The sequence below is a fragment of the Olea europaea genome, unplaced genomic scaffold (assembly GCF_002742605.1).
Source record: "Olea europaea var. sylvestris unplaced genomic scaffold, O_europaea_v1 scaffold502, whole genome shotgun sequence".
NCBI classification, from domain to species: domain Eukaryota; kingdom Viridiplantae; phylum Streptophyta; class Magnoliopsida; order Lamiales; family Oleaceae; genus Olea; species Olea europaea.
In genome coordinates, this window is record NW_019263334.1 from 276,413 (window position 1) to 293,742 (window position 17,330).

A 17,330-nucleotide genomic window follows, 5' to 3' on the forward strand; every position below is an offset into this window, starting at 1 on the left:
AGACAAGCAGATAATTCACGCGAGCCAGTTGCACAGCTTCGAAGTTAGAATTGCAAGATGTCAAAAGGTTAGTCAAGTTTATTTTCGTGCACGTGAACACCCTAGATAACTCCCCACATGTGCAATCCCCACTGATGAATCAATGACCATTGACTTCTCTCCTCTCTTGACCAAATAGTAAAAGGATAATGTCATTTGTATGAATTTTGACAATGCCGTTGAAAATATTGTATGAGTCACATAAATAGTGCTGGTTGGAAAGATAAATTGTGCTTTGAACTATCCAATAAAAATATACCACTACATGTTGTCGACTATATTGTAAAAATACCCTCCGAAGCATAGTTTAGTGGTGCAAAGGACAGGAGTGATGTTATCTCACGTTTTGCTGGCAGTCGCAGTGTGGAGGTTCGACTCTTGAGACATAAAATTGGACTTCTTGTAGGCGCAGTGTACATATATCTCTTGTTTTCTGGCCTGCTGGGGGTATATCCCGCGATTTACTTCCCTCACATAGCTCTAAAGCGGAGCGATGGATCCTCAAAGTTGGGGTTCAACCCCTTTATTTTATTTTATTATTTTTTAAGCTATGTTGTAAAAAGTATTCTGGACCAAGCATGATTGATAATACAGTTCCCGAATCTAATTCTTCAGGACCACCTCTTTTTATCCTCCATACCGTAATAATCCAATCAGATTCCATTAATTAATTTGGCCCCTCTGATTTCCCTTTCTAGAATTGTTTGTACGCCATGACCTCCACCTCTGCTGCTTCACGAAAGGTACTTTTTAAATCCCAATTCATCAGTATTTCTTGTATCTATCAGTTGTAGTATAGGTGTAGTGGTGGATGTGGATGTGGATGTTGTATAGCCCTCTGAATAACTTTCATTTTTTTTGAAAATTGATCGAGTGATTTATTAGGCTTTGAGCAAGATTGCATGCAATCGCCTACAGAAAGAGCTCACTGAATGGCAGGTGAATCCGCCATCGGGTTTCAAGCGCAAAGAAACCGATGACCTCCAGAGGTTTTTCTCCATTTTTTTTTTAAACTTTAATTTTCGTTGATTTAGTGTTTAATTTTATTAATTGATTAAAAAATCGGAAATTTGGTGTAATAATGTATTTAATTTTGGTGGCTTTAGATGGGTAATTGAAGTAAACGGTGCACCAGGGACGCTGTATGCAGGTGAAACATACCAGCTACAGGTTGATTTTCCGGAGCATTACCCGATGGAAGCGCCTCAGGTGAAATATTGAAATGATTTTATTTTTTCTTTTCCATGTGTGATGAAAAAAATACACAAAGGAAAATTTTACTTTGACTTTGTTTTCTAGGGTTTGAAGAAGTTTTTAATTTTCTTCATTGGTGATAGAGATTGGTTCATTTAATTTGACTGACTTTTTGTTTTTTCTTGGGCAGGTTATATTTATACCTCCAGCCCCACTTCACCCTCACATTTATAGCAATGGGCATATATGTCTAGGTCTGTTTCTCTATGCCCTTTGAATTGCATTCACAATTTTTCCGATTTTGAATTTTATATCATATGATTGTTTGTTGTTTTAATTTATTCCTTTCTCTATTGGTTTATAATTGGTACAGTAAGTGTTTCATTGTGTATTTACCGCCTTCTTGGTTAAAGTTCATGGACATATTGGTTTTTGAGTTTCTGCCTATAAAATTAATATCCTATCCTCGTATGAAATATAAACAAAATGTTTCTATCGGTGCCTTCATTTCATGGAAGTTGGTCAAGTTGGTCAAGGCAGAAAGAGCAGTTCAAATTTTAAAATACGCTGGGTTGGCACCTACTACAGCTCTGTCTATGTCCTGTCTAGGTAGAAAGAGGGCACTGGAGCGTTGCATAAGATGCCTCCATTTTATTGAGGCTCTAGACACTAGAGTTAGCTAATAGTCTTTACTGACTGAATGGAGAAGCATCTGTGCAACTGCTTCTGTAGTACTCATATCTAATACTTCAATTTTGTGCATCCATGTCAATAGTCGGCATAATTTTTTATGTTCTGAAGAAAGCTGTGTTTCATCACTAGGTAAAAAGACTTACCAAAAAATCACTAGGTAAAAGGAAAGGATGGGGATGGTTTCTTCAGTTTGTGATATAACTAAATGATACTGATGATGTTTGAAATTTCTTATTTCCACTTATTCTATATATTAGTGATTGTTAGAGGTGTAACATGGGTTATATTGAGCCTGCTTTTTCCAAACTTTATTTCTCATAAGGAAGTGCAATAAAATGACAGATAAATATGTAAAAAATAAATTAGAACCGTTATTTTATTGATTGTGTAATTTCTGCAATGTGCAAACCACAATTTTATTCCAATCTACACTGACAGCAAGGTGTATTATATCTCACTATAATGTAAATACGTCTCAACTAGGTAGTATCAATCTCAGCATCAATTATGGGAATTATAAATTGTACAATTTATTGATTTTATTAATTATTCACCGTCTTGTACTTTGAGACTGTTGAAGTTGTTTGTTTTGGCTTCGACTGCTCAACATTCCAATTTTGTATTCACAACGCTTTGTTTTTCCATTCCTTCAACAATACATGCACTCCAAAATGCCTTGGTGCCAGGATTGTCCTTCATTCTTCAGCGCCTCGTTCTTTGCAACAAAACAGACTTTGATTTTACTTTTCAAGCCAGAGTCAATAGATTATGAGCGATATATCAAAGTAAAATAAATGTTGCAATTTAAAGTACCTAATTTTAATTTAAGATTTTCATTTATTTCTCTAAAATCTTCCAAACAATTAGACTGCAATGTACTTCTAGAAATTTTAATTTAATATTTTCTTGTCTTTGTGCTTTGGATTTTCAGTATAACGTCAAACTTCCCCTCAATTTGGCCTATGCATAAGGAAATTTTGTTAGATCGAGCTTATGTGGCCTCTTTATCATTGTGGCGTTACAAATGCCCATTAAACCACATTTCTTTTTATTCATTTTTATTTTTGGCAAATTAATGCATTGCCCAAGATTTATTATATTCTTTTAAATTAGCATTCACCACCACCCATGTGCAGTGACTCTTGGATGTACCTTGAGTTCTTTTAAAATATTGAAAACATCTCCAATATATTGGAGCGTAGAACCCCAAGGTGGAACATCATAATTAAGTTTATAATGAGAAGTAAAATTATTTTGATCTCATCTGCAAATGAAATTTGTGATAAACACAATCAGTACAATGGAAGACAGGAAGATAAAAAAAAAAAGAAAAAAAAAAGAAACATTTATGGGAAGGCTTTGTATTTTCTGTTGACTGTTGGCTAGTTTAAATTTTTTGAAGCTGGGCAATTAAGATAGTTATTATAGTTGTTCTGTTCCCAAATCACCCGCTTTGTGTTCACGTCATTTGCTAGGGCCTAGTTTGAAGAAATGCCTGTTTAACATGCTTTTTCGGTTTTTTATTTTTATTTATTTATTTATTTTTTTGGGTCTGGGGTGAGTAGGAGATTGGTTCCCTGAAAACTGGCATTTCTTCAGATGTTGTGGTGTTGAAAAATGATGTATATTGCATCATGATATTGTAGGTAGAAGTTGTTAGGTTCAAGGATCTGCAGAGTGAGATTTTGCCTTTCTTTGTTATCTTTGTTGGTAAGTTTAATCGGTAGTGTATGGAGTGGAATCGGGTTCTCATATACCGTATTTGTATTTTAGACACCGGATTCACACTTACCGTATTTGGCAATTGTTCACCGTATATGACAGTGCAACTCACCGTATTTGACAGTGCAACTTACCGTATTTGTTAGTTTACTGTATATGCTAGTTAGCTCACCATATATGACAGTGACGTAACAACAGAATTTTCACACTTTATGATAACTTAAATAACACAGATTTTGGACAAACTGTTTATTTTCATAAAATAATTTAAATAACACAGAACTTGAATTTTCACAAACACGATTTCATATCCCGGTTCGTATATACAAATATTATCTGATTAAACAAACTAAACTACTTGAATAAGAATAATAAATTATATAATTTGCAGAAATATAAAAGCAGTATAAATTTCAGAAAGCTAAATAGAATTTGAAAGCATGCTAAAATAAATCTGGAAGGCTTATAATTCTGCAAATAATTAAAGCACAGATATTTAAACTGAAAGCATCTAAATTTGGAAATAAACTTTTAACTCGAGGCCTATGTAAACACATTTTCCTTAAAACAAATTCGCTCTCTCACCGTAAGTGCTTGAGGTCTAGCCCAAGCGTCTGTTTCTCAGGATACAACGGCAAAACCAGCAAAATCTGAGCACCACAGAAACTATTCCGACGAATTGAGTTTGTGTTCGAACAATATCACCACAAAATTATGCTGGACAGAGACCGAGATGCAAACAAGAAGAAAATATGCAGAATGTTTTTTTTCCTATTTTCGTGTGGTTTTTTGTGTGTTTTGGAACTGTTGGAAAGTGGCAATTTATATAAGTTTAAATCTGCATATTAACTCCATAACAATAAATAATGGAGTTGTTTCAGTTTTTGGGAGTTTTGGCAGTTTCAGGAAACTCAAAGTTCAGTTGAAGAAAGCAAAAAATTGCAAAACGTAGACACTCCAAACGGGCCAATTTTTTCTCCACGCACCCGCACACAAGTTCAAGGTTCGAAGGCAATTTTGGTCCGTGATTTGCACCCCCCCTGCGAGCGTACGTGGAGAGAGCCTCTATGCTAAACATGATAACACCATTCCAATGTGCAATCCTATATAAAGTGGTTAATACTTTCTTCATTTTCCTATGTGGGACTAGACTCATTTTCCCACATAAACCATCTTCCAATGGTCATCTTTGAGCGCCAATTTCTCAATCATCCATTCATCAATTTTGGCAAATAAACATATAATTTTGATGCTCTCACGGAGGAGAATAAGGATCAACTTTGATCTTCCAAATTGGACCAATGGGTCCTACTGAAAATTTTGCCAAAGTGAGCCAATTCACTCATTTTTCCAACAGTCCCCCACATAAATGAAAATTGGGAGAAACACGAGATCATGAGACACGAGACTTGGTATGGTGATCGTGAGACACAAGATTAGGTGATAAAGTTCAACGGTTGAAGCCTGCATAGGATAGGTAGGTATTGCCCTTTGAACCTTCCTTTGTGAAAGAATATTTACTTTACTAGCTGACTAGTAGACGTGTTGTCCTTGAATTGTTTTGCCGTTTATGCAAATGATGATATACTTCACACAGGATCATTCCTAATACAATTCAGTTCTCATTATTATGTTGGTTTTTGGCCATGAACATATGTCTGGTTCTGTGAGAGTTATTAAGAATTGAGCCCCACACAATTCTCTTAAAAGCGGCCCCACTTCTCTCTCACATGGGTGATTTCTTATTACAAGTAACCCGCATTACTTGACTCGAACTTCGACGCATGAGAATCATTAAAAGCCTATTGCTTATCCTTCATCCTTACGGGCATTAATATTACATCATAGGAATAGACAGGAGGAAACACCCCCTCAGTGATTTTGTTAAGCCTTTACAATTAGGTTGTCCCTTTGAACCTAGATCTTGGGATCTTCAGTCAACTAGGTTGGGTTTCCTTTGTAATGACTTATTCATTCAAGGGCTTAAGTCTCATTCCTTTCGATGATTTCCTAACTAACTCTCTGTTTAACCCTTTGGTTAGCGGAGCCGCAATGTTATATTTTGACTTCACATAGTTAATAGTGATAACTCCAGTTGAGAGTAGTTGTCTTATGGTATTGTACATGTTACTCTGTGCTCTTCCTATTGCTGATTGACCGTCACAATATATGCAAATTGTTGGCACATGTTTTGACCATTTTAGAATATCCTCTATGAAGTTGCGCAACCATTCAGCCTCTTCACCACATTTATTTAGAGCTATAAACTCAGATTCCATCATAGATCTGATTATAACTGTTTGCTTAGAGGATTTCTACGATATGGCAGCACCTCTCAATATGAACACAAATCCACTAGTGGACTTTGAGTCTTTTATATCAGATATTCAATTAGTATCACTCTATTTTTCAATGACCGCTGGATATCTGGTATAATGTAGTCCATAGTCACGAGTATATCTTAAATACCTCTTACTCTTCCTTTCCAGTGATCAGCTCCTGAATTACTCGTGTAGCTACTCAGTTAACTGACTCTGTAGGCTATATCTGATCTTCTACGATTCATCAAGTACATTAGACTTCCAATAACTCTCGAGTATTCTACTTGAGAGACATTTTCACTTTTGTTTTTAGAAAGATGTTTACTCGTATCTATCGGTGTTCTAGTCAAGCCAGTATCATCCTTATTGAATTTTTCCAAAATTTTGTCCACATAATGTGACTGACTTAGAACAAGCCCATCTGATGTTTTTGAGATTTGGACTCCAAGAATAATATCAGCTAAACCCATATCTTTCATGTCAAATCTCGAATTTAACATAATTTTAGTGGATTCAATCATCTTTTGTCACTACCGACAATAAGTATGTCGTCAACGTAAATATATAAAATGACATAACCGTCTTTAGTGTCTTTCACGTAAACACATTTGTCACATTCATTGATTTTAAATCCACTCTCTATCATGGCATTATCAAAATTTTCATGCCATTGTTTGGGCGCTTGTTTCAAGCCATATAGTGACTTCACCAATTTACAAACTTTCTTTTCTTGCCCTGGTGACGAAAATCCCTTGGGTTGTTCCATATAGATTTCTTCTAAATTTCCATTTAGAAAGGCAGTTTTAACATCCATTTGATGTACTTCAAGTTTTTGTAAAGCGGCAATCGCAAGCATCAACCTAATAGATGTTATTTTCGTCACTAGAGAATACGTATCAAAGTAATCAAGACCTTCTCTTTGTTTGTAGCCTTTTATTACTAATTTGGCCTTGTACTTTTCAATAGTTCCATCTGCTCTCATTTACCTTTTGAAAATCCATTTATAGCCTAGTGGTTTGCTTCCTGGAGGAAGATCCACTAGCTCCCATGTATGATTTTGCAGTATGAAATCTATCTCACTCTTAATAACCTCCTTCCATTGAGGTCCTTCTGAGGAATTCACAGTCTCTTGATAATTTTGAGGTTTACTTTCTAGCAGATAGGTTAGAAAATCAGGACCATACGTTTTTTCTGTCCTTTGTCGTTTGCAACGTCTAACCTGAGTCTCCTCTTCTAGTTCTTCGTTATGATTATTTTCAGTCATAGTCTCATATGTTCGTTTGGAGAAGCTTGCTTCCTCTTTGGACTTGTACGGAAATACGTGTTCAAAGAATGAAGCTTTTCTTGACTCCAATATTGTGTTTTATTGTATGTTTGGGATTTTAGAATCATACACAAGAAACCGATAAGCACTACTATTGTGTGCATAGCCAATGAAGATGCTATTTATCGTTTTTGGCCCTGTCCTTACCTTTTTTGGTGTTGGAATGACCACTTTAGCAAGACGCCCCACACTCATAAGTATTTATAGGAAGACTTTCTTCCTTTCCATAATTCATAAGGGGTCTTTTCCATTTTCTTTTGGGGCACTTTATTTAAAAGGTAATTTGCTGATAACACTTCCCCCCACATGTTCTGAGGTAACCCAGAACTTATTAGCATTGCATTCATCATTTCCTTTAAAGTGCGATTTTTCCGTTCAGTAACACTATTTTGTTGCGATGAATAAGGTGCGGTGGTTTCATGTATGATTCCGTGTTGTGCACAGAATTTCGCAAATGATGCTTCATACTCACCACCTCGATCACTTCTTAATACCTTAATTTTCTTATTAAGTTGAGTTTCAACTTCACTCTTATAGAGAACAAATTTTTCTATAGATTCATCATTACTTTTTAGCAAATACACATAGGGACTGTTTGATCCACATTTTCCCAACAAAAATGCATTTTAAACATCACATCATGGGTCCTACCTTAGAGTGTTGAAGTCAAATATTGTAGGCTGATTTGATGGAAAAAATGTATTATTTTCTCAAATAATGTGCACCAAACGGGGGCATAACAGTATTTGGTGCTATCGTCGACAAAAGTAATGAAATACTTGTTGCCACCTCTTATCTGTACAAGTTTTAAGTCACATACGTCATTGTGAATTAAATCAAGTGGTTCTGTGTTCTGTTCAACTGATTTAAATGATGACCTTGTCAATTTTGTCTCAACACAAGTTTCACACTTATGTTTTGAATCAATGGGCAATTCGGGTATGCAATTCAAGTTAACTAGTCTTCGTAAAGTATCATAGTTAACATGTCCTAGTCTACCATGCCACAAATTGGAAGACTTAAGCAAATAAGTAGAAGAATTTGTTTTATTCATTTTTGGTTTCACAACCATTAAACATAACCTTTTCCGACAAACATTCCACTTTTTGATAGAATGACTTTGTCTGACTCAAATACAATGCGAAAATCATGCTTATTTAAAAGCGACCCGAACACTAAATTCTTACGAATTTCTGGCACATATAACACATTGTTGAGAGTCAGTTCTTTTCCCGAGGTCATCTTTAGAACCACCTTTCCTTGACCTTTGATTTAAGAAGTTGTTGAATTTCCTATAAACAACTTCTCCCCATTCTCAATTGCTTCGAACGAGTAAATAGCTCCTTATCAGAGCACACATGTCTCGTAGCACCAGTGTCAATCTACCACTCTTTAGGGTTTGAACCCACCATATTCACTTCAGAAACGACAGAAACAACGGCTGAGAGATTCAGCTCCAACACATCTTGTGCCATGTAATCAACTACATTTGTTTCTTTCTTCTTCTTTGGCAATCAGCACTCCGAAGACTTGTCGTCCACTTTGTTACAGTTGAAGCATTTTTCTTGAAATTTCTTCTTAGAAATTTCACCTTTTGGTCCTAGGTTGGTTCTTTTGCCACCAGATGGTCTATACTTGTTTTTGTAGTTCTTACTATTTTGACCATGCTCCACAACATTGGCTTTAGCCACATCAGGATTGAACCACTTCTTTTCTGAACTTTTATTGTCTTCTTCAATTCGAAGTCTAACAATAAGCTCTTCAACGTTCATTTCCTTTCGCTTGTGTTTCAAATAATTTTTGAAATCTTTCCATGCGGGGGCAATTTTTCAATAATTGCAACCACTTGATAAGTTTCACTCAAAATCATTCATTCGGCATGAATTTCGTGAAAAATCACTTGGAGTTCTTGCACTTGATTGATAACTGTTTTGGAGTCCACCATCTTATAGTCTGGAAATCTGTCGACTATAAACTTTTTAGCCCTGGCATCCTCAGTTTTATATTTTCTGTCCAAAGATTCTCATAGTTCCTTAGTAGTTTTCATAGTACTATACACATTGTATAGCGTGTCTGCTAAACTATTCATAGTGTAGTTTCGGCATAAAAAGTCCGAATGCTTCCAAGCATCAAGCGCACTGATTGCTTGAATATCTCATTCTCCTTCATTGAGTACAGGAGCAATCTTAGTCAAGAATCTCGCAAGATTCAAGGTGGTCAAGTAAAACAGCATTTTCTGCTGCCACCTCTTGAAATTCAAGCCATTGAATTTTTCCGGCTTCTCTCCATGATTAATTGGAACAGTAACTGTTTGGTCAGTTGTTGGAGACATAGTTTGACTCACAACATGACTTGGCAATCTAGCCACAATCTGAGCCACAACAGAGCTTGACCCTTGAGCCACAGTTGAGTCCATAGCCTAATTTTCAGTAGACACAGTTTGGGTTACATCCATGTTGGTCGATTCATTTGCCATTTCTGAAAATCAAACAAAAAAATTAGTTTCTAAAATTAACAATATAAAAAACCAATTTTTCCTTTACGAATTTGTTTTAAGTTTGTTGGTAAATTTAATCGGTAGTGTATGGAATGGAATCGGGATCTCATATACCGTATTTGTGTTTTAGACACCGGATTCACACTTACCGTATTTGGCAATTGCTTACCGTATATGTCAGTGCAACTCACCGTATTTGGCAGTGCTATTCACCGGATTTGTCAGTTTACCGTATATATTAGTTAGCTCACCGTATATGATAGTGATGTAACAATAGAATTTTCACACTTTATAATAACTTAAACAACACAGATTTTGGACAAACTGTTTATTTCATAAAATAATTTAAATAACACAGAATTTGACTTTTCACAAACACGATTTCATATCCCAGTTCGTATATACAAATATTAGCTGATTAAGCAAATTAAACTACTTGAATAAGAATGGTAAATTATATAATTTGCAAAAACATAAAAGCAGTATAAATTTCAGAAAGTTAAATAGAATCTGAAAGCATGCTAAAATAAATCTGGAAGGCTTATAATTCTACAAATAATTAAAGCACAGATATTTAAACTTGAAGCATATAAATTTGGAAATAAACTTTTAACTCGAGACCTGTGTAAACACAGTTTCCTTAAAACAGATTCGCTCCCTCACAGTAAGTGCTTGAGGTCTAGTCCGAGCGTCTGTTTTCCAAGATACAACGGCAAAATTAGCAGAATCTGAGCACCACAGAAACTATTCCGACGAATTGAATTTGTGTTCGAACAATATCACCACAAAATTATACTGGACAGAGACCGAGATGCAGACAGGAAGAAAATATGCAGGATGTTTTTCTCCTATTTCCGTGTGGTTTTTTGTGTTTTGAAATTGCTGGAAAGTGGCAATTTATATAAGTTTGAATCTGCATATTAACTCCATAACAATAAATAATGGAGTTGTTTCAGTTTCAGGAAATTCAAAGATCAGTTGAAGAAAGCAAAAAATTGCAAAACGTGGACACTTCAAACGGGCCAATTTTTTCTCCTTTTGGTCCAAAGGTTGCGCCCGCACACAAGCTCAAGGTCCGAAGGCAATTTCGGTCCGTGATTTGCACCTTCCCTGCGCGCGCAGGTGGAGAGAGCCTCTATGCTACACATGATTACACCATTCCAATGTACAATCCTATATAAAGTGGTTAATACTTTCTTCATTTTCCTATTTGAGACTAGACTCAGTTTCCTACATAAACCATCTTCCAATGGTCATCTTTGAGCTCCAATTTCTCATTCATCTATTAATCAATTTTAGCAAATAAATATATAATTTCGATGTACTTACGGAGGAGAACAAGGATTAACTTTGATCTTCCAAATTGGACCAACGGGTCCCACCGAAAATTTTGTCAAAGTGAGCCAATTCACTCATTTTTCCAACAATCTTTGACAAACATATAGTGTGATGTTGGTCCCATATTTTACACACGTGCCTTGAACCTTAATAGCAATGTGGAATGCATGAGTTGGAACATACATATGTTGCTTAAAGTCTAAGCTTCTAGTTCCAGGCTGTCTAAGAAGACTTTGGTTCTCTGTCCCGCAAAATGGTTATACCCCCAACTTTTAAATGAAAATTATTATGCATAAGAACTCGCAGTGATTTTTGAATTCAGAAAGACAGAACAAGGTAAATAAAATGCTGAAGATCGAAGGGGTTGTGAGCTTTATGGTTTAAGTATCAAACGACCGTCCCTTCATATAAAAGAGTAGTAGAGAGGTAAATCCAGGTAGTTGATTCAACCCTTTTATAAACGTGAGAAGGATTATATCGAGTTGAGAATTAGCCTTTTAAATTATTATGCGTCATTGATTTCACATTTATTAGCAAAAATAAAAATGTGCCACGAGTGAGGATTTGTTCTAGTGAAATATGAAGCCCAAGACTGACTACAAAGTCTCTAACTTCAACAAATGTAAGATGATTGGTTCTGGTTATTCTCATTTACTTTGAAATATCTTAGCAATGAGTTTATTTTTCTTCTCTTCCCAAATCTCTTACTTTGTCAATGATATGTTAGTTAATACATATGTACTATCAGTGATATCCTTAAAAAAAATAAAATAAAAATAAAAAATAAATAGAGAGAGAGAGAGAGCTTCTGGAAAGGGAACATTAGAACAAGAAGAAATTCAGTTTTTAGTTTTTTTGTCTCATGCTATTAGCTTAGTAGTTTATTCTATTGTTTATCTTGTATAAAATCAACTAAGACTAATTCGAAAGCATTTTTCTTCTCCTTTTGGTTTGTTTTCATAAGCCCCTCCACTTGCAGAAAGAGATTAGGGGTGTTCTTAAAATCTTGTCGATTACCATAAATCAAGGAGCATTATTTATCTTGACAGATATTTTGTATGACTCGTGGTCCCCAGCTATGACTGTTAGTTCAATTTGCATCAGCATTCTCTCCATGTTATCGAGCTCGCCTGCCAAGGTTTGTTCATTATAAAGTGCATTCTTTTGGTTCTTGCACTTGCAATTAAAAGTTACCTTTTTCTTTAAAGTATATTAAGATATACTTTTTATTATCAAAAATTACGTTTGGTTAGTGAAAGGAAAAATTTGAAAATCATGTTTGGCTCAAAAGTCAAGCTAAAAGTTCAGTTTTGCAACAATTTCTTTGATTCTAGATGGTTAATCTTTTGAGTTGTTTTTCTGCAGGAACGTCCGGCCGACAATGATCGCTACGTGAAAAATTGTAGGCACGGAAGATCTCCAAAGGAGACGAGATGGTGGTTCCATGATGATAAAGTCTAGTAACTGAATTAACTGAACCCCATAATACCAACTCGTATATGGGTTGGAAATGTTGTATTTCTTCCCTTTTGAAAAGATTAGGGACTGAAAATACTGTAAAAGAGCCACCAAAAAAAAAAAAAAAGAGGAAAAAAGAAGGTTCCCTTTCAATATGAATCGCTCTAAATGACATGGAGGCATTAAAGAAAACATTTAGAAAGCTGCTGGGGACTATTATGCCAAGGTAGTTGTGTAGTAGTGATGTTTCTCTACGGTCATGTGTGAAGTTAAAGGCAAGAAATCTCAAATGAGGTAAATTTGCTTTTCCATTGCCATATTGCAATTATCTGTGAAACACGTTTTCTGAAGTTGTTTAATGCTGATTAGGGATGGCAATTAGTATGTAGTTGTGTTATGGATGATTGAACTAAGTCGGACGCTCGATGCTAAGTTCTTCTGGTGATCATTGAAGACATATTTATATACTTATGACTACACAGTAGTAGATAGAAAAATTGACAAATTCTTCCGCTTTTCTTGATTCTATTTAGCGTTTGTCCAATCCAACATACCCAATAGGGTGTGAAAGAATCACTTGAAAAATTGGTTTTGTGGGTTTCGTAAATGTTGAAAGTCTTTTGTCTAAGTAATTTTTAGAGTATTGATGCATTTATTTGATCGGTCAATCTGGGGATGTTTCTTTATATCATGTGGGAAAAACGTGAAATAAATTGAAAAAATCAGGGGGGAGAGCTTTATCAAATATATTTCTGATCTGTTGTCGTGGGATAGAGGTCGGAGAATCCGAAAAACATGTGAATAGATGTTTTGTTGTTATTATAGGATTGGATATATCCGTTGTTAACCATATTGGACATCTTTACATAATTCTTCAAAAATATTTCTGGGGATAAATAAGTTTTCAATAATATATTCTATCAATTTTTATCCATATATATTAAAAATTTGATTTTTTTATTTTTATTTTTATTTTTTTATCTCAATCAAACAGGAACATAGTGACAGTGATGCAAAGTATAAGGGGATGTTGTGGTGGACATTTTAATCGAAATCGAATCTTCTAAATCAAAATTGATCTATATATTGGATGTTATTATATTATAGTTTGGATATTATTTGGTGGAATACTTGCATAAGCTTAATAAAATCAAATATATATGTGGTTGCATATTTTATTTATTTTTATTTCCACTAGATATTTAAAAAATAATTTGCATTATGAGTTCATGAATATATATAGAAATTTATGGGTTAAACCAATTCGGAACTGGATCCGCAACCGACGGTTCAGATTTGTTTCTAGTTACGTGAACCCCCGTGTTCTATTGACGAAATATTGAAAGTATAATGAGTGGTCCAAAATATTGAAATATACAGATCAATTCACCAAATGTGCAGTCATAAAGAACGTATTAATTTAGCTTTTTTTTTTTTTGTCAATATTATTTATGTCCCAGTTTTTAATACTAATTCGTATTTTCGTTAAATGGAATGGAATGGAAGGCAGGCAGGTTGTACATCCCATTCTGAGTTTGTATTTTATTAGCAATAATAGATATTTCATCAGTCCTTGTGGTTTGACTGAAATAAAAAGTTAGTCTAAGGCCTTCTTTTATTTTGATTTTGTAAAAATGATTTATTTGAATAATATGTACATAAAAAATAAAACTAAAAAAATTATGAGCTCATGGGAGAACATTGAAGATGATTTTGAGGAAACATGACTTTGGAAAAAAAAATAAATCGTAATCAACCCAGGGCTAAATTTCAATAATGATAAAAAAATTTAGGACCAATGCCCTAAGGCTTCGTTTGGTACACATTAATGTAAAAATGAGAATGAAAAATATAGTCGTTACGAGCTCCACACAAGAGATAGAAAGTAAAATATGGTGGCTCGGTGTGATGAATAACGGTCATATTTTTCATTTTAAAGGGCAAATAATGGGAAACAAGCGGGGGCTAAATAATTATTCATAGTGGAAATTAAGGGGGGCGTCCTCAATCTAGAGTTTAATGGATTTTAAAACTCCATATAAATTGAAGTATCCTCAATTCAGATTTAAATATAATTCATTAAAATATAGGTGTCCCCAATCTAGATTTTTAAAAATACTTATAAATTTAGGTGTCCTCAACATAGATTTTAATAGGTAGTTTTGAAATTTAAGTGTCCTCAATAACTAGTTGATTTTAAAAGATTTCGTTAAGTAGATAGATTTTGAAGGATTTCAAGGTAAGAATATAAGTACAAAGAATTAGTAACAATTTTAACCCAAACCTAAAAATTTTATAATATTTCTCACCTCTCTCCATATTTGCTGCCCTCTCTCTCCCCCCCATCTTGAACAAGATTTTCTTCTTCTTTCTATCTCACATTTCTCTACTGTGAAAATATCGTGTATGAGAACTTTTCAATTGATGATAATTTATGAAAGATTACTATTTTTTGTTGAATATTGGGTGTGATTTTTTATTGAACTTATTTTTTCTTATTGGAGCTATATATTGTTTACTATTTTATAGATGTGCTGGAAATTATCATGGTAATTTACGATTTCTAGTATGCATACTGGAGCAACTTCGTCTTTCAAGTTTTGTACCCTATTCCTTTTTCTTGGGAAGAACTGTGTGTTTTCTATATATACCTACAAATCCTAGCCAAGACATGTGAGGATGGTATCCCACAATTTTTTCTTTTGTGTCTGCATGGTCAATGAGAATTCTGGGGGTATGAAATTAATTATCTTGTGGTCATGTATGTGTACATCTGTGTGTTTGTATCTCACAAGGTTGTGGCCTTTTGAACTAATTCATATTGATTACGACTTTGATTATTTAACACTACATATTTTTGTCCTCTCCTACTCTCGCATTTTGTTAAATATTGAGTATATTTTTAATTGAAGCTCTGTTATAATATTCAATGTTTAACAAACAATTGAACAAGGATTCGATCATTTCTATGATTTATTAACGTGCATATGTGTAAGAATGAGTCGTTAAAGAAGAAGTAAAAATTTGTGGCTTATGTTAAGCATATTTATAAATTTTACCCAGAATCTATAAAATCCATTGAAATCTATAAAATCCATGAAAATCTTTTAAAATCTACAAAATAGAAATTCATTCAAATCTTATGAAACCTATTAAATTCTATCAAATTTCACACAATCCATGAGAATTTATAAATATTAAGAAATTTATTAAACTCTGAAATGGGGACACCCCTGTAAGCCTACTCATAGTTTTGGAATGCGAAATTCAAAAATCAAATTTAAAATTTTTTTGTTAAAAAATCAGATGACGATTCTTCTTTTAATATTAATAATAAGTTTAAATTAATTAACATACCCACACCCACATCTACTGAACTTCACTCCCAATAAATTTCCCTCTCTCTGTTCTCTACATTCTTTCTCATTTTAGCAACTATTGGATACCTTCGCGGTGGAGGAAGAAAACTAAAAAATAGTGTAAATCGCGAGCACCGGAGTGAATACCGACGCTGCTATGTGTAGTTGTTGCACGCGACGCTGCATGCTAGAGAGCCAATGCAAACGCTGTAGATCAAGGGTGCTGTAGATCGTGATTCTTGTTTTCCATTTTTCTCTATGGCCGGCGCTGCAAATTGGAGGTGTTGCTTGTCTCCCATTTTTCTCTAGTCACATGTGGCCGACTTTGTAGATTGGAGTCGGAGAAGAGAAATGATGGTGGTGGTGGTTGTCCCATTTTTTCTTTGGGTCACATGTGGATAAGTTTGTACATCGAGGTTGGAGAAGATAAGGGATAGTGGTGGTTGGGTTGTGGTGGAGGTGGTACGCATGGCGCTCGGGATTTGGTACAGGGCGTTCGGTACTGTTGAGATCTGGCCACGACGATGGTAACGGAGTTTGATATGTGGTGGTGTTGTGGTCACTGTGGTGGTAGTTTTGCGTTGTTGTGGTGTGTGGTGGTTTTGCGGGGTTGAATGAGGTGGTGGTAATGTTGGTGGTGGTCATGGTGGTTGTGGCAGTGGTGCCATGGTCGTGGGTGGAGAAGGGGTGTTTGTGACCAATTATTTGGTTGATTTTGACTAATAAATTAATTAATTTGTGATCAATAAATAATATGTGACCTAAAAACTGTGGTTTTGATTTACATTTTATTAAGTTGTGATTGAGAAATTATTTGTGATTGATTAGTTTGATAATTTGTGATAGCCAAATAAGTTCTGATTTATAAAATTTGTGATTTTGTGATTGATGAATAAATTGTAACTTATAAAATTTTTGATTTGTGATTTATAAAATTTTTGATTTATGATCGAGAAATAATTTTATCACCAATTGATTCGATAATTTGTGATCAAATTTTATAGAATTGTTATCTCAATATGTTTAATTAATAAAATATATTTTAAATAATTATTTCATAAATAAAGTATAATCAATATCCAATTTATGAAGTTTTAAACTTATATTCTTAGTTTTGAGATGGGTCATACTTAATTTTTAATAAAGAAATGAAAATTTCCCTTATTCATACCCTCAATGGCTACTAAACTTTCATCAGATTTCTATTTACTCACCTAACTTTAAGATGTTGTTCAATACTTACTTATCTTACAATTAATTATCCATCCACCACCAGTCCCGATGGCGACGGGATAGGTATTGGACGGGTTAGTCATTCCCACCCTCCTTCGATCGGGTATTTTTGTTATCTTACCACATACTCATACCCAATTAAAGCGGGACGG

The 17,330-nt window shown here is 34.5% G+C and overlaps 1 protein-coding gene across 1 annotated transcript; it reads left to right on the forward strand.

Annotated features, from left to right (window-relative positions):
* The first annotated feature begins 633 nt into the window (after window positions 1–633).
* Window positions 634–13,094, forward strand: LOC111388497 (probable ubiquitin-conjugating enzyme E2 18). Its single transcript, XM_023013227.1, has 6 exons — window positions 634–782; window positions 925–1,028; window positions 1,146–1,248; window positions 1,424–1,487; window positions 12,178–12,266; window positions 12,494–13,094. The coding sequence occupies exons 1-6, from the start codon at window positions 753–755 to the stop codon at window positions 12,587–12,589; spliced, it is 486 nt and encodes a 161-aa protein (XP_022868995.1). The 5' UTR covers window positions 634–752; the 3' UTR covers window positions 12,590–13,094.
* Window positions 13,095–17,330: the final 4,236 nt, after the last annotated feature.

Bases quoted from the DNA above. Each gene is read 5' to 3' on its own strand.
- LOC111388497 (XM_023013227.1), top strand. From the start codon at position 753: ATGACCTCCACCTCTGCTGCTTCACGAAAG. The intron at 1,488-12,177 runs GTCTGTTTCTCT...TTATCTTGACAG, and splicing joins CAATGGGCATATATGTCTAG to ATATTTTGTATGACTCGTGG. The intron at 12,267-12,493 runs GTTTGTTCATTA...GTTTTTCTGCAG, and splicing joins TATCGAGCTCGCCTGCCAAG to GAACGTCCGGCCGACAATGA.